This window comes from Mesocricetus auratus, unplaced genomic scaffold (assembly GCF_017639785.1).
Source record: "Mesocricetus auratus isolate SY011 unplaced genomic scaffold, BCM_Maur_2.0 Super-Scaffold_100014, whole genome shotgun sequence".
NCBI lineage: Eukaryota > Metazoa > Chordata > Mammalia > Rodentia > Cricetidae > Mesocricetus > Mesocricetus auratus.
The window spans coordinates 53,708,322-53,730,803 of NW_024429197.1; the positions used below are offsets into that span (position 1 = coordinate 53,708,322).

General features: G+C 39.2%; 1 protein-coding gene across 9 annotated transcripts in view; it reads left to right on the plus strand.

The window, feature by feature from the left end:
• The window catches only part of Bnc2 (basonuclin 2), a 399,488-nt gene that overhangs the window by 97,554 nt on the left and 279,452 nt on the right, over window positions 1–22,482 (plus strand). For all 9 annotated transcript variants that reach the window (XM_040757207.1, XM_040757209.1, XM_040757210.1 and 6 more), the window contains one exon: window positions 16,611–16,736. In XM_040757207.1, coding sequence (XP_040613141.1) covers window positions 16,611–16,736 — 126 coding nt within the window. The remainder of the gene's footprint in view (window positions 1–16,610; window positions 16,737–22,482) is intronic.

Consider the following 22,482-nt stretch of genomic DNA (forward strand, 5'->3'; position numbering starts at 1 on the left):
TAGGTATGGCCCTTAACTTCTCTGTGGCGAAAATTTTTTTATAAAACCAAACAAAAATACTAAGTGCAATTGATGTAACATCTTAACTCCAGTGCTGAAATTATGCTTCTTAATATTGAAGTTTGAAACTGTAGTCCACTGTTGGAGTAATGATGCATAATTGTGTATTCTGTTTCTCTATATCGCTTTTTGGTATAACCTGAAATTTACTATATGAAGTTAAGTGTGACAACTCACTTTAGATGAATTAGATTCCTGGAATTTACCACCATTAAAATATGAACAAATCTGAGGAATCCATTTGCAGGAAGAAAACAAACTGACCATAGAATACTTCACCCATCCAAGTGAAAGATAAATACCTCTTTTTTGGAACTTCTTCTAAATGTATATATGACTATCAATAAAAATAATTTGATTATTTGAAGGTTTTAATTGTGATGCCAAGGTAGATGCATCACACCACAGTTATGTTTATTACACAATTAGGAATACTGTTAATTCTCAGAGTGAGAATGCTAACTTGAAAGTATTACATGACTTGTCTGGTCAATAGCATAGTATCCCTCATGTGCAAAATTTAAGAACCTATAAGGAGATGGTTCAGTGGGTGGTGAAAGTGCTTGAGATTCCTCACACCTTTATAAATGTCAGGAGGACATGACACTCCATGTGCTTGGGAAGTGGAGACAAGTGATACCTAGAACAAGCTTGGTACCTAGACTAAAGGAATTGGTGAGCCTTGGGTTCAGTGTAGAGGCTCTGCAGAGTGAAGTGACCAAGCCTCCAACATCAACCTGGGGCGTGCATCTGTTCACATGCACATGAGCGCAATATTCACTTTCTTACAGGCATGCACACCACACATATTCAAAATAAAAACCCCTGCAAATCTTAACCTTACAAATGTTAGAGATGTGATTATGGTTAAGGACCTTATGTGAGGGAAGTATTCCTCGGTGATCTAAGTAGACCTAATTTAATTGCATGAATTATTAAGAGTTAGGAAGCTTTTCTAGCTATGATGAGGGAGAGAGATATAATAATGGAAGGAAGAATATAGTCAGAGATTGCAAAGATAGACCAAGGGGGCTACAAGCCAAGGAATGCAGACAGCCTATTGAAACTAGGAAGGGCTGGGAAGTAGATGGTCTGTTAGCATCCCTTGAAGGATGCCATACTTTGAGTTGAGCTCAGTGAGACCAATCCAACAGAACTGTAAGTTTCTTGTGTTTAAAGCTGTTGAGTTTTTGTTAGCTTGTTATGATGGCCATGCGTCTTATTTTTGTTTTTAATTTGTTAAATACTTACCAAGTTTTAAATACTACAAGAGAATAGAATCTATTTGGTATAATACAAAATATGTGGTAATTTATAAGACTTCCTTACATATAGATTGATACAGCTCATTTTGGTACCTGAATGAATTGAATGATTCCAGAACATCTTCATGGTTAGGTCTTATCTTTTAATTAAAGGTTGCTGGGCTGGAGTGGTCAGTGGTAGAGCACTTGCCTAGCATATGTGAGGCCTGTGTTTATTCCTAGCATTGAGACAAAGGGAAATGGCATTTTGGTAGTACCATTGTATCAGATATAAAGCCAGCATTTAATGATTGCTGAAAAGACTGAGATTTCATTGACAGCTGCATTGGTATTGTTAATGATGTAATCTTGACAAATGAGTTTGAGGAAATGTCCAAACCTATCTGCTTTTGTCGTACAGAATTATCATCTCTAAACCTTTGACAGATGAAGGGCATTTCTAAGTCTGTCATCCTTAACCATTGTCAAGAAGTTGTATAAGGGTTTCCTGGACTCAAACACCAGGACATAACTGATTTGATCTCTATCTTGATATAGTGCTATTTAAAGAGCAGGAGTGATGAGGTCTTGGAATCCTTCTGATAGTGGCTTTGCATTTAGTAATCATTGCAGAATGACAGAATTCAACATATATCATGCATCAAGATGTCTAAGAGTAGAATAAATATATAATAGGTAAGTATAGGAAGATTAAATGATTTTTAAATTATTTATTCCCTTGTTCTGTCAAGTTCTTTAGGGATTCAGTCAGAAGTATTTATTTAGTCTATTTCCACTAGTACTGGTAATATAAGTTCAAAGAGCTTACCATTGTTGTGTTTATTGACCCATAGGGGAGATAGAAGTTAAACAATCAAAATTGCTGAGAAATAGGCGTAGGTAGAGAAACTGAATGATGACAAGTGGACTCAAGAAAGAGAATGGGCTTCAAAGCAGTAGAACATCTTGTCACTGGAACTTGGGTCCAGTGATAAAAGCTGGTTAGATTGGAAGAGGTTGAATCTTAAGGTTTTTTTAGAGTACCAGTTTTCAACCTGTGAGTCTGAGACCCCTCTGCAGGTCACATATCAGATATCCTACATATTAGATGTTTATATTATGATTCATAACATAGCAAAATTAGTTATGAAGTAGCAATGGAACAATTTTATGGTGGGGGGGTCACTACAACATGATGAACTGTATTAAAGGGTCACAGCATTAGGAAGGTTGAGAACCACTGCTTTAGAGGATTTGGAACTCAGCTGTAATATGGAAATCAGAAAGGAGAAAATAAAAAACCACAAAGCTAAGGTATGAGGTGATTTTAACTGTCAAGGTGCAAGTGTACTGGGTAGCTAGTGGACTGTATACTAGGTGGAGCAAGAGATGCTGGAAGGATCTGGAGATTGATTCCTTAACAGGTATTAGAAGAGCTGGGAGACTTTTCTGGGAAATAAGTAATCCTACCAGCAACAACAGCAACAAACCACATTCTCATAGAGTAAGGACACAATTGATTGCTGAGTAGACATTGAAAGATACACATATGGGGCTGGAGAGATGGCTCAGTGGTTAAGAGCACTGGCTACTCTTCCATAGGACCTGGGTTCAATTCCCAGCACCCACATGGCAGCTCACAACTGTCTGACTATAATGGTAGGGGATAGAGCTGCCAATTTTATATAGAAAAGTAGGTGAAAGGAATTAACTTCTAGCTGACAAAGTGCTTCCCCTTCAGGATGGTCTCTCCTAAGTCTCCATGAGGACCTTTGAATCCCACACAGTCATTTTTACATATCTTGAGTTTATTTTCTAAGTAACGTTGGTGCTGTCTCTATAGTGTAAAACTACAGACTTGACTCTACTACCCTAGAGAGATTTATCATTGTTCCAGTGGTTAGAGTAAGGACTCGGATGCTCTATGTTCCCTGGGAAGGAGAAAATGGTCTTTTATAAATGGAGAAAGTCATTTTCCAAGTTCACAGGGGTGGAGAGCACTACAAATCCATCTGTAGTATAAAAGTGGGGTAGGCTGAAGATAGAGTTTTATTCCTCAACTAGCTATTGGTAACTGGAGCCTGGGTATACACTGGGTGTGTAGGGATGTTGAAGGGGGCAGGGGAGAGGGGAAGGTCATGTCTTTTGCTGTGTAATCACAGATTTAATGGAAGTAAGTTATTCTTAAGTGGTTGATACTGGAGTCAGAGTAACAGCAATGGCCATTATTTGTGTTTTATTGCTATTCCTGGAAAATGTGGCTAAACAGTTAAGGTCGCCAACAATTGTAATACAGGTCTGTGCCTTTCCCATTGGTGTGTGTGCTTAGCGGTTCCTTCCTTGGCCTTTCTCGTCTCTGCTCACAGAGCAGCACATTCTCCCGAGTCTCTTGGGTGTGCTGACTGTCCTGTTCCTCAGCCTCCCTTGATTCCGGGTGTCCTATCGCACTGTCTTGCTTCTCTCCTTTGAACTTTTGCTTATTTGGAAATATTTTCATTTGTTTACACGCATAACTTGTAGATGTTTATTCCCCCGCATGGTTAGGTATTCTTTTACCGGCTTATTTATTTGGTCTGGAATGTGTTGGATTTGAGGCCATAGCACAGATGCTTTGCTCTCCCATGAGAGTGCGGGATACACAGAGAGTGGTTTTGTGTGGCTGGGAAATGAAGGTGAAGGGGGAAGTGTCTTATTGGGAAGAAATACCTGACTTTGGGGTCCAGTGAGCCTCCAGAGTAGTCTCATTTAATGATTATCTTAGTCTTAGTTGCTATAACACATTGGAAAATGAAATACAGGTGGGAAAAATTCTCATTTGCAAAATGTTTTGATTTAGTTTAAAATTAGGACTACCTGCCATCTATTGTGTTGGATAGCTTAGTTTTGAAATTTGTGGCCGTGAAGCCACCTGCCTAAATTCAGCCTCCTATTCTGGTAAATCTAAATAGATTCAAAGAAGCAGGGCTTGGCATCCTATGAAAAAACATTTTCCCTGAGTAGGGTTAGGCACATTAGCAAAGTGGGAAGAGGTGGCATTCTTCCCATTTTATGAAAACTAGTGACAGGGAACTGAAGTATAAATACAAACAGGAGAATGCCACGGTGACCTGGACAGAGATTTTACCAACTGGCGGTGTGAAATATTTGGTGGGCTAACAGTTTTAATGGGTTTATCTTAGACAGTTCTTCTGCTGTGAAAGTGTCGGTTAATAATTTACCCTTCCCGAGAGGCAGAGGCAGCAATCATACGCCATGAGCAGGCACTCTGGGGGCTGTCATTCTGCTGGCGCTAGCTTGCCGGCTAGAGTCATGAGCCCTGTTGGTTGCGACAGGAGTACCAAGTGTCTGAACTTTGACAAATGGAAGCTTGAGAGAGCTAAATAAGGCAGGGATGTTTGGAGTGATTCACTTCAAGTACTATCTAAAGTAATGGATTGCCGCGGCTACCCATCTGCTCTGCGTCAAAAAGAATGTAACACTACATTTTTTTTTTGAAAAAGTTTATTTTGAAGTAGGGTGGAGCTGTATATAGAGGGAAGATAGCATGGCAGGGAGATAAATTATTTCTACAGAATATTTATGAAGTTTCACAGAAAGGACAAACTGGGCTTGTTGATTGATACCTGGAATATGTTTTTATTGTCTAACAAAATATTGGATGCAGCTGTACATGTAAGACTTATCTGTGAGTGCAACCATCAGTGTCAAAAGCCTGAATGCTTACCCCTTGCCATGCACTTCTTTTGATGTAATAGTGAGTGCCACTCTGTTGTAGACTTCAGTACAATTTATGTGAATTTTATTTCCCTGTTTAGTCATTGAATCGTATTGCAGTGTCAGCATGGTAAGTTTTGTAATTTGCTTTCCTGGGTGAAGAGTGTTTTCTACTGCATTCCTTTGTTTTTTAAGCTAGGCATTATGTCATTACGAAGATTTACGGTTATTTAATAATGACTTATTGTAGTAATTTATTCTGCCAGCTGTGGCACATTTTCGGTGGAATTTGTAAATCAGATTTATATAGACATTTACCAGGCCATGCATTTCAGGATTTAATAGAATATACTCCAAAATCTTGTTGGAGTGTGTGGCTTCATACTTACACATTTGGGATTAAACTTCACCTTAACAACTGTTGTTAATGTTCAAACTCTGCCATGTCTTTCCCGCAACCACTGCAAAGAGGACTCTGTGAAATCTGTTAAAGGTTGCTGGTTCATCCACTTTAGTTTTAGACTATGAGTGTCATGTTGCATTTGACCTGGGGTCTTCACATGACAGTGAGGAACATGGAAGCGTCCTGACGTAAGGCTGTCTGCAGTTTTGTGAGATTTAATCACTCCTAAAGTGCTCACCCAGATTCCAACTGAGAGCACCCTTGAGAGGCTGTGGGGTTGCCTTCCCTTACCCAGAGCGCACTGGCTACAGCCAAGGAGGCCACATTTGCATTGATTCACTTGGCAACTCACACTCTTTCAGTTAGTCTGTTACAAAATTCCAAGTTGTGTTTCATTCTTTCTCTTTGCAAGATTGCCTTTACTTGATGGTATGCCTTTTTTTGTTGTTGGTTTTAGAGGGTCAGAATCTAAAAGTGCAGGGCTCCCTGTGTAACTTGTATTTTCTTCTCAGTCTGGCATTTTAGAAGTTGTCTTTCATGTGGGCTTGCCACGTTTTCTGTACAAATGACTTGTTTCCCAAAGCTGCACAAGAATTTTAGTTCTGAGATTAAAATACTAAGTCACCTGTGCTGTGTATAATCTCATGAAACATCTATTTTGACCAAACACATTGATGGCATTGATCGGTTATTTGAAAATGGTAATGGTTTGTATTTATTTGTCATGTTAGGCACTAGTAAGACAGAATGAATACAACAAAATGAAAATATCCTAAATAACTTTCCTTGTAAATGTAAACTTTGCCCAATCAGCTTTATTTGGACTGTAGAGTATTGGGGGAAACATTAAATTTCAAATTCGTTTCTTTTTTTAAAGGCATAATTTCTAGAAGTGTTCTTAGAAACATTATACAGCAGCTGATTTTCCCCTTCAGATGGTAATTCAGTGTGTTAAATTTCCATTTCCATTCTCATTGATAAAAGGAGAGCACTTTAATGGATGGGAGGGACAGCTCAGTGCTAAGTGCTGGCCTAGCATGTTCCAGGCCCTAGGTGCAGCCCACACACCACCCATACTGGCTAACGGATTTTAAAGTTATAATCATTGAAAATATGTGCATAATAATTGGCATAGGAATATACCTTGGTTAATATTCTAGAAAAAGTTTATGTCTTTTTATGAGTTGTGACTAAGAGTATTTGCTCTGTCTGTCAGATATATAAAATTATTTGATAAATCTGTAGTATAGTGATAAAGTGTTTTTTTTAAGGAAACAGAGGCTGAGTTTCTTTGGGCGTGTTGGGATGCTGGGGGTTAACCCTAGGGCCTCATCCATTCTGAGCAAGCACTCTGTCTTGAACTATATCTCCAGCCAGTGGACTTTTCTTGAAGGTCTTAATATGGCGCTTGTTTTCCTTAAAAGTGTGTAGTGTGTTTGTGTTGAAGAGATCATGGAGAAAGATGAAGGTCTTTATTTCCTGTCTTTCCATTTAGCATCTAGTGCTCATGGTACACTAGGCAGCTCACCTAGAGAAGGTTAAGTACAATAGTAAAGAACATTTGGAAGCACATTTTTATGATTCTGAACTTAGTTTGGACCTTACCACTTCCTTATTTTTTCCTTCTATTTTGATCTGAAAAACTTTAAAATGATACTAAATAGAAACTTAAAAATGAACATTTAGTGGTAACAATGTTTCATCTTATGATGAATTTTCACTAATGCTCGATGCTTTGAGATGCTTTGGGAGGGTGAATTGTGCTAGCAGGGAAACAAATGAGACAAGGGTCCTGGGTTCAGTGAGTCTGTGTGCTGAGGGAGCAGCCCAGAGAAGCGCACCCTGGGTTTATCTCCCTCCGTTCATCCTGTGTTCATTCATTCATCCAAATTTCTTAAATACTTTTGAATACTGGGCAGCTTGCCAAATGTGCTAAGAATATAGAAGTTAAACACTTGAATTTGCTTTTAAGCCCTGATGAGTAGGCGGCTTAATTGTTTGTTAACAAAACTCTGAAATGGGCAGGGAACGGTTTGGGGAAGAATATGTTATGGCGGTCTAATTCAGACACACACCGAGTTTGGGGTCCGGGTGGAGGCTCTTGAGTGTGAAAATCATCAAGATTTAAGTGCCTGTGTAAGAGAACACATGCTTCGACTGGTGGATGGGTTCGCTGTGATCTGGAGGGAGGCTTCTTCCCAGACACCACGGGCAGATGGTCCCCTTGTCAGATATGTAGACTGTGCACTGTAGCTCAAGACAAAAGTCATAGGTGCTGTTGCCGGATCAAATTCGTTCTGCTACTTTAGTGCTGTAGCTAGTGACAGGTGCACTGACTTGGGGGACTTCTTAATAAAGGAGAGCGATTATTTACATCTTTTTTTCACTTAGTGTTTATACATGACTGCCTGACTCTCCTGTAAGTCAGGAAGTGGGGAGACTTTGTTTAAAATGGTACACTCTTGATGTGGCCACTGCTTACAGCCTCTTGCAGAGAAGAAACAAAGCTGCCAAGCTTAGTTGGACTGTAAACTCTGTAACTCTATTGGCTGTCTGGGCCAATGTATCTTTCTCTTCTTTGTCCCCTTTTCATTTCACACTTTTAAGCATTAATAGCCACACACACAATGGCATTCTTCTGCACCTTTTTGTGACTTACTTGGAGATGTTTCTTACTAACACAACATTTTTCTCTTTTTTAACACTTGCTTAATATTCCATAAGTAAGGATCAAAATAAAAACCAATTCTAAGAGCATTAAAATAGCAATATTAGTTATACAATAAGTAATTATAACTAAATAAATGATAAACTTGGTAGATTGTTGATTTTTTTTGTTTCGTTTTTCAAGACAGGGTTTACTCTGTATTGTTTTGGAGGCTATCGGTCCAGCCCTGCCTCGAACTCACAGAGATCCGCCTGCCTCTGCCTCCCGAGAGCTGGGATTAAAGGCGTGCGCCACCACCGCCGGGCTCAGATTGTTGAATTTTTAAAAGTTGTACATTCTCAGATTTTCTTTGATTAAATTCTTCTGGATAAAGAGATCATTTCCTTAAGTCCTTAGAAGCCCTTAAGATAGCATTCCATGTTAGTTGATGTTCAAATTGGAAAAATGATCGATCAAGAAAGGCATCCCCTATTTAAAGACACAGTAGTATTTCACAACTCTTAAGGAAATTCTTGTCTAAAACATGGAAACCAAGCAATGCAGGAAAATGGTGTGAGCACTTGCTTTGAAATTAGAACAGCTCCACCTTAAATGTTTACTCTTATACTAACATAAAAATTTGGCCAAGTGATTTAATCTTCCTAGATTTAGCTTCCTCGTTGATGAGGTGAGAATAATACCTATCTCATGGGACTTGTGAAGAAAAAAATGAAAAATATTTTATAGAAATGGGAATTATATATATATATAGTGTGTGTGTGTGTGTGTGTGTGTGTGTGTGTGTTATAGTCTGTCTGACTTAACCCTCCGCTGACCTTGGCTGCCAAAAGTATCTATGTTGTAGGTCTTCATAAACTTGCTTGGTCTATGTCATCAGCTTTTGCAAGACCACCTGGTCATAGCTATTTCTTTGTCTTTATTTCTCATCTTCTCTGTTTCTTATCTCTGATCCTCCCACTCAACACCTTGCTATTCAAGACCCTTATTCCTGCTATTTCATATCAAATAGATGGAATAATACTCTAAATTATGTGTTGTTTTTTTGTGTATGTGTGTACAGTATATATAAGGGGATGAAGAAGGACTGAATTCAGATGATTGATGAGTTAAGGATGCAGAGCTGATTTTTTTTCTAATTTAAATTCTGCCATGGATTTTGGGTATTTTGGTATTAGACAAGTATGTAAAATATATTCTGTAAAGAGTAAAATGTAATATGAAGCTTCATAGCTTCCTCTTTGAATGGTAGGTCTAGCTGAATATAAAATTGTGTAGACTTTGGGTCTGGTTAATTTTGGTGTGTAATGTTTTTATTTATTTGTAGTTTTAATAATAAGGTTTGTGAAAAGAAAAAGGGAGTGTATATAGATAAACTATTTACACTTTTCACAGTATCTGGCATATGACAGGTCCTTACTAAAGACAGGGTACTGTCCTTTAGACTCTGTTTAAAACGATTAATGTCCTAACAGCTGTGACTTTTCTTCAATTTCATCTTTCTAACCTGTCACAATGCCTCATAGAATAGAGACCTAAAACTATGCACACATTTACTTTCTTAACCCTTAAGAATATGGCTTGGCCTTGAGATCTTTAGAAAGAGGAAATAGAAACATGCTTGGTCATATGTACGATGTAAAATGCCCAATGCAATTTCTACCAGTGATTGTACATGTAAAAGTTCATTATTTGGTTCATAGGGTTACACACAAGGAGCTTGGTTTTGCTGAACTGCTGATGACTTCCAGTCTTACCCATCTCAAGTTGCCTCTTGGAGGACTACTCCAAGGACAGAGAGAGAGAGAGAGACACTCATATTTGTTGAGTGCTTATGCTTAGATACTAGATAATCTTTTTGTGCTAACACAGTCTTCATAAGAATTCTGTGAATTACCAAGATGACTACTACTATTTCCACTTTGGAGATGGTAATTTGGGCTAAGTGATTTGCCAAAGTCACACAAGTAAGTAAAAGTTTCTATAGATAGTCAAACCTACATAATCTCATCGGTGGACTTTTAACCACTGTACACAGTTGACTCCCTGGGTATACCTTTTACATATACTATAAGCACACAGAGAGAAGTAAATAAATGGATGTGGGACTGCTATATGGCAGAAATTGCTACATCACACAGATGTAACCTTATGATACCAGTTCAGTGCATAGTGACATATCTGTGCATACATGTTCTTGATGTGATAAAACACCACCAAATACTATGTAGTTTTACACTTTGTGATTATTTTTTAAATAAAGCTCAGTGAGATCAGTGTCAGATTTTCAGAAATTTTGACTTTTCTCTTTGTTGCAAGCAAACCAGACTCGCTAAGCTTTGGGTTCAATACCATCTGTGTCCAAGGGCAAATATCCTCTTCTCATTGCCATATGTAAACCCCACCCATGGACGGGCTCCAAGTCTTGAGTGATGATCACTTCCTCTGGGCAAGAGTATGAAGAATAAAGTAAATCTAGCAGGAGTAGTAAATCCCCACAGACATAGATAAGTACTTAGGCCAGAGACGGCATCTTTTATAGTTTGTCTACATACCAAACTCATTAATATGAATAGTCATCTTAGCAGTAGTGGTTGGAGTAGCAAAAATAATACAAAGAAGTTTGTCTTCGCCCATGTTTTCATATCAGCATTCCTGGTGTCTAGGATTTGGGGTTGTTTCTTTGAGAAAGTAATGTGAAATGTCTCTCTCATCCTTTATCTCCACTTCTTTTCCCTACCCTCATAAAATGTGTTTCAACCTTCAAAACTCTTGCCTATAGGAGTAAAACTATAAGATAGTGAGGGAGAAAAATGAAAGCACTGTGGAAAAAAATGTCTGTGTTTTTCTATTTAGGTTGTTTCCCTAGGGAGATTTTTTAGAATGATGCTTTAATACTATAAGCCTCTTATATTTTCCTTTTCTTAAAAAAGTTATTTTCAGTGTGTATATTCATTGTACGTAGTACTGCGTTACATAATCACACTTTTACACATGTATATGGTGTTCATTGAGCCTATCCTCACCTGCCCTCCTCCCTCCCTTTCCCCTTTATAGTTTATTCACTTGATGTGGAATGGGGAGAAACAGGAGCCAGTGCCCCTGGCAGTATTCTTCTTGATAGTCCATATCCATCACGAGTGGAAAGTACCCAAAACTCCATTTTCAGAGCTGTATCTCAGTCTCTGGCTCCTGAAGAAAACCAGTGTGGTTCCGATGTGGGATGGGAAGAGTGGTTTGCGTTGGCACCAGCCTTGCGGTGCTTTGGGGCTGGAGCACACACAGCTGTGGGTTACAGATGCTTGCTCTCCACGATTAATGTGGCCAGCATGTGAAACCATGGCACCCGCAATACTACACAAAGGTCCACGCCTCTTATAGTTTGGGAAATAACTCCCAGCTGAAGAAATCCTTCCTTGAAAGGCTGGAATACGTTCTAGAGCAGAAGGTGCTCTCTCAGGATGGTTGAAATAAACACGAGATGCCTGGTGATGTTGGCCTGGTCATCAGGGACTACATCATAGGCATCTAAGGCCTTGGGAGGTTTAATTAAAAATACAGCAGGAAAAAAGAAAACAAAAGAAATTAAGAAATAAAATGAAAGCTCCTTTAAACCTTCGGTTAATGACTTCTGAATTCCATGCTGCATGTGTAGCACAGACAAGTCATTGTGTAGTTTCTTTGAGAGAACAAGTACAGAGCACCAGTGGAAGTTGTCATGTGGCCTGAGTTAGGGTCTGCCCATCTTTATTTCCCTGAGCTGTCCATAAGGATGGGAGAATCAGAGGCATGTATAAACAAAATAAAGGGTTGGGTAGTACTTAAAATTCAATGACAGAAATTCTCTTCAGGATATAAGAATTTCTTCTCTCTTACTCAAGAGGTATATGCTTCCTTCTAACAGTATACTGGAGAGAAGCTCTTCTATCCACCGTTGTGAGTGAGAAAGTTTTTTAATCCAGGTACAATTTCCAGGGAAATGGTTGCATACAAGTATCCAGAAGTTAGTTTATTGACTCTTATTGCATTTCGGAGTATCTAATAAATAATGGATTAGCCTGATGGATATGTGGCTACCTAACTATGGGGCATGAAATATGCACTGTTTCCCTAATACACTGTAGGGAGACCTGTTTATAAAGTATTTAGTATTGGTTTTATAATGCACTGTTGACAACAGGAGACCACGAAGCTCAAAGATCAATCTCATTTTGGCCCACAGTATTAATGCTGCTTTATAAAGCTGTATGACAGGTCACTTAGACAGTGGTCCTTACAGAAAGGACTCTGTTAGGAATGCTGGTTGTAGTGGCTGCCAGCCCAGCAGATAAATATCTTTGTCCATGTCCCTGAGATGATTCTTTGGTGACTGTGGAAACTGGCCAGGTGATGGAACTCATCATTTCCCTGGTCATTAAAGGGATTCTGGACTACAAGTTGAGCTAATGCAACTCTCACTAATTGGATGGAGAGTTGATATGACTTTGGGTCACAGAGACCTGGAGGGAGGACGTAGCAGTAAGGAGAGGACCTCCCAGCTTTGTCTCATGTTGGCTAATGAACCACTATTCTTAGACATCCCCCTCACTTCACTCAAGTCACATATGTGATATAGTTAAGTATTTCAATATGTTGCTTGCTTTGGGGAATTTCTTTAGCCAGGAGTAAATTTACACCAATTCTTAAAAATATGCTCTGTAAACACTTAGAATTGTGGTATGACTAAATAAAGATCAAATAATTTGATCTAAACTCTGTTCTAGGTATTTTATTTTTTTATATGAACTCATCATTATGGGAATGTATGTAATTGTTATGGTTTCCAAAGTTCTGTTTCCTACTGGCCTGTGTGTTTTGGAGCAAGGCATTGTTCTTTACGTTAGGAACCCCTTGCTTGTTTTAAGTATTCTAGTTTTCAAATTGAAATTCCCAACTCCTAACTACAATGTCTCTTTAAAATTTAAAATATAAGTCTTTTAAAAATTGTGTGTGTGCATCAAGAGATGCTCACTCATGGGGGGAGGGCCTAGGCCCTGCCCTGAATGAAATGGCAGACTCTGGAGATCCCTCCATGGAGGGCTTCACCATCCCTGGGGAGAGGTGTGGCAGTTGGGGGGGAGTTGGGGAGGTTGGTGGGGGGCGGGTAGGAGGTGAGAGAGAGGGAGCTGGGATTGACATGTGAAGCAAGTTTGTTTCTAACTTAAAATAAGATAAAAACCTGTGTGTGTGTGTGTGTGTGTGTGTTTGTGTGTGTATGTATGAATGCACACACATGCAGGTGCCTACAGAGGCCAAAACCAGGCATCAGCTCACTTGGAGCTGGAGTGACAGCAGTTGTGAGCCACCTCGTGTGGGTACTAGGATCTGAACTTGGAGCCCATGCAAGAACAACACTTTACCATTGAGCCACCTCTCTAGCCCAGCGCGTTGTTTTCAATTCAGTTGAGTGGACAGGCTCCTGACACCTTTCTTTCCTCTTGCCTTTCTTCTGCTCATTCCTTGTTGATGCTGACCTTTCTTTGAACCCTTTTCAAGTAGCCCTTTCCTTTTCTCTGCTCTAGGTGTCCTTTACTTAGTGCTCTTAGCTGAACTCTTGATATGTGGATTTCTGTTTTAAAAAAACATTAAACGCATTTGTTACTGTTTTAAGTAAAATATAATTACATCATCTCTCTCCATTCCTTTTCCTTCCTCCAACAACTTCCATGGCCTCCACCCTTGCTCCTTCTCAAGTTCCTGGCCTCATCTTCTTTAATTGTTACAATATGACAAGACCTAAACAAGGACAACATGAAAAAGTGGAAGAGGGAAATCTCATGGGGTCCCACCCCCAGACAGATAAACTACAGGCAACTAAGGGATGCTGAGAGAAGTTGCTTTCCCCCAACTTCCTGGTTTTTCCCCAGGAAGATGCCCCCTAATTGGCTATCCAATACCAAGTGGTCAGTCCTGACAACATGTACATGCAAGCAACACTGAATAGACTTAGCAGGTTGTATTGATATATTCACACACACACACACACACACACCAATCTCTGCATTTCTTTTGATTTGGGTTTTGGTGCTTCCAGACAGGGTTTCTCTATGTAGTCTAGGCTGTCCTGGAACTCACTCTATAGACCAGGCTGGCTTTGAACTAGAAGAGTTTCATGTACCTCTGCCTCCCGAGTGCTTGGATTAAAGGCTTGTGTCACCACTGCCCAGCTGATTCTTGCATTTCTTAGCCATGGAAGATTTTCTGTATCATTTCTTTGGTTTCTGAAGAGAGCTTTTTCTCCCTTTAGGGAGCCTTTTCATTTTATTACATTCTCTCTTAGGACCCTTTATATCATTTTCCCTCTGGCTTAGATCTTCAATATCCTTTTTTTCCCGGCTTTGTCCCCTTTGCTTGCTGTAGACTTCTTTTAACCTCCTGTAGTGGAAAACAAACTGTTTGTTCCTAAACACACTTCTCTAAACTCTGCTAACTTTGCAGGCCACAGTTCTCTTACTTTGTTTACTTTCAAAATTCCTTCAAAGAATATTTTACCGTTTCTGCCTCCTCATCTTTACAAATAACATATTTCTTAACTTCTTTATAATATGGATCATATATGCATATAATTGTACTAAAACAACTCATGACACAGAAATTCACAAATATTTAAAAAACAAAAAGTAAATAAAATATTTTACTAACAAATGTATATTGGGAATTGTAGGTTGAACATACATTTACTCAAAATAACAAATTGATGAGGAACACATCTGAAGTTTTCAGTCATTTAAATTTTATCACATACTACCAAGTCAATTATCTTGATGGATGGAGCATTGTTCTATTTCTACTTACTAGTAAATTTTTTTTATCATATTCTAAGTATAGTATTATTTAAGACTTCCAATCATCCTCTGCCTTCCTTTGTAATCCATAACAGAGGAAAATTTATTTTCTCATTCATAACAAGTCTCCCCAAAGATGCTCACCATGGTAATGTTCTTTCACCTTTAACATCATGTTTACATAGATGGATCTAAACCGGGTAACTCCAGTATTGATCTGCTTTCTGAACTTACTACTGCCTACTTATCTGCATGACCATATGTTACCCCAAACTGAGCTTGATTGTATTCCCCTAAATTATTCCATACATTTCTGCAGAAGTTGTTAGTGTCACATTGACTCTTGTGACCCATATCCTTTTAAAAAGATTTATTGTTATTTTAATTATGTGTATGTTATGTGTATGTGCCTGCTTCTTGAGGGAGGTGTTGTATGTGTGCATGTGAGTGCAGATGCCAGTGGAGGCTGGAAGATGGCATCAGATGCCCTGGAGTTGGAGTTACAGGCAGTTGTGAGCCATCCAACCTAGGAACTGACTTGGTTCCCTACAAGAACAGTGTATTCTCTTAATCACTGAGCATCTGTCCTGCCTCCTTGCTACCTGTACTCTTACCTCCTTAATTTCACCCTCAGAGTGTCTTTTGTGTTTTGCTTTTCTCCACCAGCCTTATTTGCTGGTAGTTATTTTAACTAGTTAATTATAACCATTCACTAATAGAGCTCTTTGCTTTGTTCTAGTCACATTTTAAGGTGTTGTCCTAGATGCACTTTCTTAAAGGATACTAATAATCATGGGGTGCTGCTGTTGAGGTCTTTTAATAGACTTGACTGGTAGTGAATATCAACTTAGTGTGGACTATGGGATTCTTACCAAGTTCCATTGCTTACATATCCTCTCATTCAGTACTGTTTTATGCTGTCTAAGCTCTAGGCAAACTGGATCACTTCTCTAGGGGAAGATTGCTAGTCTCTCTGTGCCCAGAACAAAGGCTGCCTTTGCTTGGAAGTTTTCTTTCCCCATATCGGTGGGAAGGCACCCTTTCCTAAATCACATGGTTCTACTGCTCTCTTATCACACTCTCTATATAAGGTCATTTTTCTGCATGGCTTCTATTCTGTACCAGATTCTAAGCTTCTCATGAGCAGAGATTAAGTCTGATTTTGGTGTTTTTCACAGCTTCTTGTACTTGGTGTGTGAGGCTTGATAAATAGTCCTTCAACAGTGAGTAGAAAGATCTACAATGATTTTCTTTATGATTAGTGGAAGAAAATGGAGTAAGTTGAGCTATTGGTTGGGGTGTAGCCTAGTGGAAGAATCTACGTTTGGCAGCCCAGTTTCAGACATCCTCACAACTCTTCATCCCCCCCCCCAAGAAAAAAGACTGAGTGGACTGGTGGTTAGTTTAATAGGAGAGTTTTTGCTTTAACACAAGAAACCCTGTGTTCAATCCCCCTGCCCTGTTACCCATCAGAAAATTACTGTTATCCCTGCCTCGTTGTTTATTCTCTCATGGTTCATGTATTTAACTGTTGGTTGCTGTAAACCTTAGTGATTGACTCTTTTTAAAAGTGTTGGCGTGGTCAGAGGAATATGTTACATTTGCAGTTTTGAAGATAAAGTGTCTTGATATAACCAGTTTCTGTATACTTCTGTCTGCAGAGTATATGTAATTTCTTTCCTCTTCCAATCTCTCAACAGGCACGATTTTTGCCCTCCCCACCTCCAAATTGCCTCAGTTACAAGTCAGAGGGCAGGCTTGGTGATCAAGACTGGCAAGCTCATTTCAAGGTCCCCTGCTGTGGGGTTGATCCATCCCAACTTGAGGTACATTTTTCCTTCCTGTCTAAGTCACTTGAATGTGCTCACGTGCTTTGACTCTCCCGTTGAGGCTCCTCCACATAATTAGTCTTTCTCCCACCCTTGTGCTGTCTCTCAGCTTCATACTAGTGAGTGAATGTATGTATTTGCTTCCCAACACTTCTTGCCTCTGAAGAAATTGTAAGAAGTAGAATTGGGTGGCAGTTATTTGAGTGATTTTGACTGTGATAAGCTGTCTTCTTTTGTTTCATCCTCTCTCTTCCCCTCCCTTTGCTTTTCTTTTCATCTTTTTTACACGTAGTTCTAGGGCTGATTTATTATCGTCATCTCTCTTTTTAGTGATAGACTTGGTACTAGTGGTCACCTTGGAGAATTGAAGTGTGTGTGTGTGTGTGTGTGTGTGTGTGTGTGTGTGTGTGTGTATGTGTGTGCTCGTACTTGCATGCTCACGTTGTACATGTACAGACTGGTGAGTTTTCACAAGGTGACCATAACCAGGACACCAGCTGGATGGGCAGATAACATGGTTGTGTTTTCAAAGCTTCCCGTGTGCTGGCTTCCAGCTGATGCCCTCCACCAGGGGCCCTCACCACCCAGATGCCCTTCACCAGGATCCCTCACCACCCAGATGCCCTCCACCAGGGGCCCTTACCACCCAGATGCCCTCAACCAGGGGCCCCCACCACCCAGATGCCCTCCACCAGGATCCCTCACCACCCAGATGCCCTCAACCAGGATCCCCCACCACCCAGATGCCCTCCACCAGGATCCCCCACCACCCAGATGCCCTCCACCAGGATCCCTCACCACCCAGATGCCCTCCACCAGGATCCCCCACCACCCAGATGCCCTCCACCAGGATCCCCCACCACCCAGATGCCCTCCACCAGGATCCCCCACCACCCAGATGCCCTCCACCAGGGGACCTCACCACCCAGATTCCTTCCACTTCCAGTTGTTCTTCCCATTTTAAATTGTTTAAATTTGAAAACCAATCTCCAAATTCATTCAAATTTTCCTTGCGTCAATGTTTTTCCATTTAAAGGTGTGTGTGTGCTTATGTGTGTTTGTGAGTTTATATATGCTTATGTGTCTGTGAGTGTATGTGTTTGTGTGTGAGTGTATATGTGTGTCCGAGTGCCTATTTAAAGTAGTCTTGGCATTTTGAAACTTCAGTCTTATATTTCACTATTTAAATTTAGTTTTTCGGTTTGAGAATTACATATATTGTATTTTTATTGTATCTTTTTTAATGTGTTAACTTTAAAGTGTTGTATTTTTTCAAATAATTGTGAGGTATTGAGCCCATCCTTGTAATGTGGTTTCTTGTGTGCCAGTGAATCTCAATCTTCCTTTCTGACAGTAATTTAAGCTATTATTATGACATTTTTACTGGAGCTGCCAGCATCTCGGTCTGCAGTTTTTAGAAGGAAGTAAATAAAAAAATTAATATTGTCTTTACAGTCCTGCAACATTCACGGTCATATGAAAGTGATTCCCCAGTGCACCTCTCTGCCCCAGCCTGGTTTTCCTCCTCATATTCATTTAAGGAAAGATACCACTGATTCTTTTAGAAGATTTTCTTTAAAACACAAATCAACTGTAGCTTATGGCAGAAAGAACGCTTTTGTCACTGCTTGTACCCACAAAGAGATTAAAGTCACTTTTCTGTTTTTAGATCAAAACAAGGTAGTAAATGTTTGATCTTTTGTAGAGATAAGGTTCATACTGACCAAAGATGCTTTTTTGAAACATGAATCTTGGTTCCAAGGGATTCAGCCATTCCTTAGCATTTTGTAAACTATTTTATTTACTATACTCTACCCAAATCTGTCCATTTTCATATTTTCATAGTATCAAAGGATTATAGCATTTGGGAACTTCCTTGAAGTGTGTTACGGAATTGAGCCCCTGATTAGGCTGTCAACACATGCTACATCTCTGTCACTGTTAGACAAGTGTCAACTGGAGCAGCTTCTCTCTTTTGGGTGAAGCTTTTAGGTAATATTTTCCTATGGGGAATGTTAAAGTCACTGATTAAAGTGTTTCAAGCTTTATGTTAGGGGGCTTGTGCTTCTTTTCTGGTCACATAAAGATATTTTTAATGTATAAGGGTTTCTCTGTCAGTGTTGGTCACCATTTTTCTTCTTTTTGCGGTACATGGCAGTTATTATCTCTGTCTTGTGCACTGATGTGGTTGGTTTTCCTGTGAGTTAACATCTGAGTATTTAGTATCCATAATGATCTGGCAGAAAACTAACTAAAAATGAAGGCATGTATGCGTATCTTACTTATAAATTGGACCATGACCTTGTTCCGTGAAATCTTCAGGCTGTTCAGACTGGAGCTGCTATATGTTGAAATGCCCAGCCCAGGTTGTCAAGGCCGCCTGGCAAAGGTATAGTTACAAATATGAAGTAACATGTACATTCTAACACAGGCTCTTGGAGGAGAGAGTTTCAGGAATTGAGACTCCCATAAAAGTGACAACATGATTTTGTTCTTCTCCTTTCCATAAAGATCCTTAAGTGAATTTTGAATTAGCGAATTCACGGACTCTAAACCTAAATTCTTACCTTAAGGTTTTAGTAGGAAAAGCAATAGGATAGTTGCTAATGTAGTTCAGATCACTTACACGTTTGGTTACATTCAGTTGTTGGCGTGCATGAATCATCGTTTTATTGTTATTGTTCTGTCTTTCTTTTTTATGTTTTTGAGACGGGATCTCACTATGTAGCTCCTGCATAGTCTGGAACCAGATCAAACTGGCCTCAAATTCACAGAGATCTTCCTGCCTCTGCCTCCCAAGTGTTGAGATTAAAGGTTTGAACTACTATGTCCGTCCTGCCCATGCTTCTTTTTAAACTGAATTAAAGACTGCTATATACATGTTTGGGTCAGTCACCTAACAAATTGATACAAGAAAGAGAATTGCTGAATAAGCTATTTTCCAAGGTCCCTTAAAATTTGAACATGCGGGTCCACTGCTCCCAGATCTTACTGCTTGAGAACACTTGACTGTTGAAACACAGTGTGTTACTAAGATAGTAATGGAAAGAAAGGAATTTGGAGCAAGCAAGGATGCAGGTGTAAATATTATGTGACCCTTAATTGTGAAGATGAGTACCTTTACATTAAAAAAGATGGTTCATAGAGGCAGGTAGATCTCTGTGAGTTGGAATTGAAGCCAGGCTGGAATATATCGTGAGTTCCAGGACAGCTATGTAGAAAGAACCTGTGTTAAAAATAAAACAATAAATAAAACAAAACAAATGAACCAAAAAAAAAAAACCCAATAGGATGGCTGTTCTTAAGAACTACTTAATAACTAGTTTAAAATCCCTGCCCCTTTCCCTTTAGCACAGCATGCACATATAACACAGTAGGTATTATTTCTTCTGTGTATGTGCTTGTGTTTTTATGTTTTGAGGGAGATGAATACTTTTATAAAATCACAGTTGCGACTTAAGGAAAAACAAACAACATAGATAACTATATGATTATAAAGCAAACACAAATATTTGAAATAAAAAAGTCAACATTACTACTAGTTTTACTTTTTTCTGTTCTTTTATAGTGAGTTGGAATTTTCCCTACTTTACTTCACATAGGAAATGGAACTTTGTACGATAAATCGGGTTTCACAGGGGGAAAGGCCGCTGTCAACTTTCTTCCCTGGGAATATGGAAATTTGGGTGGATTATCTGCTCAGAGGAGTTTTCCTTTATCAACTCTCTCTCCTTTTTTCCACTTAAGACATCTGTTAACATTTCACACAGACCAACAGATGTTGCAAAGCAAGTCCCACACTTTGTTCTCAAGAAAAATGACATTTCCTCAATTGCCTGCCCCACCTCTGTGACTGAGTCCAGCCTGCTGCTCCTGCATAATCTGCATATATTAAGTTATGCACCTTAATGCACCAGGAACTCAGACTTCAGCATTATTTTATATGTTGAAGTTGCATTTGATTAGTACCTAGTTTACATGTTGCTTAGAGTTCTGAGAGCAAAAACATTAAAGCTTCCTCTGAGAATGACAACCTGACTCTCTGCATTAAGATTGGATAGCCAGTTAGCATTTTTTTCTATAAAATAAATGAATTAGAAAAGGCTTGGGTTGTTTCGCCATGAGGAAGTGCTGATTGTCATGCGATGTGGAGCGTCACTTTTATTATTTTGGCAAGAACAGGGACAGTTTTGTCTTGACAAGCCATTAGATGAATACCAGCATGTGTCACATGAAAAACCACTGATCTTTAACCCCGCTCTGTACTTCACCAAGCTTTGGAAATGAATAGTGAATAAAAGAAGAGCAAAGGCCAGTCTACTGTCATTACAGATTACAGAGTCTGCTAACAGCTGCTGAACTGAAACCAGGGAATCACAGGTATTGCTCTGTAAGCCCATCAGAAGTCCTGGAGATGCTTCTTAAATTGTGTCCACAAACCATATATTTATTTTATATTTGCTCAGGATTTACATTGTTGAAGTCACAGCTAGGGAGGAACAGCCTTCAAGGGCTTTCTCAGTGTACTTTCTTGGAGCATGAGAGCCTAGCACAGGGCCATGTCCTTTCTGTGGTTCTGTGTTTTGAGCCACAGAGTGACTTTAAGAAAGCAGTGAGTTTTAAAAAAACGAAATAATAAGAAGAAAAGTTAAGCTGGGCATTGGAGCACACCTTTAATCCTAGTACTGAGAAAGCAGAGGCTGGTGGATCTCTTGAAGTCAAGCCTGGTCCTAGTCTACATAGTGAGTTCCAGGTCAGCCAAGGTTATATAGTGAGACATTATCTTAAAATATACATACATACATACATACATACATACATACTGATTATTTGTCCTTTAAAACACACACACACACATACATACACACACACACACACACACACACACACACACACACGTCTATTCCAAAAGTGCTTTGACATGGTCCTTCAGTAATTGTGGCTAACATTCACATCAACATGTAGTTTTTAAGGAAATAAAAGGAAAGACCCAAATTTACCTCACTGCCCAAATATTGAAAAGATAGTAATATTTTAAGCAGCCACTTGTGGGATTTATTCCTTACAGAACTAACAGGAAAGAGCACAGTGTCTTAATCTGTTGGTAGAATTGCATTGTGCCTCCCTGTAGTCTTGTTATTCCACACTAACTGAAATGCAAATTTTTTGTTAACTAATTGGATCTCATTGAGGGTACATGCACAGTGTGTAGCTGTGTGCAAAAAGGTTTTCAAAAGTTAGAATTTCCTGTAATTACAACTTTTAATTACTATCCAAATTATTGGCATATAGTACAGGTTTAGAATATATGCCTGACTTTTTAAACTATTACTTAGAAACATGACTTATGGAAGGTTTGAAAAGGTACAAGCTAAAACTTCTAGGGACAAACATTTATTTGTAGCATATACAAACTGAATTTTACTTAAATTTTTCAAAATTAAGGTTTAAGGTTTAAAATCTGGAAGCCAGTTCACTGTATCAAAGACATATTAATCGTGTAGTGTTTTTCCTTCAGATATTATGAATGTTAAAGTGTCATCAGTCAGTGCTGTTTCCCCTAGCCTTGTTTGGTCTCCTGCTTGTATGTTACCACTGTGAAATGTACTTTTAAGAGTCTTTTGTGTTTGTGTATTGTGGCTGTGTGTTGTTAAGAGGGGGGGCTAGTCCTACAGAGTCTTCAGGGCCTTGAGGACTAGTTGGTGTGCTTCCTAGTTTACACAGCCCATCTCTCTCTCCCTGT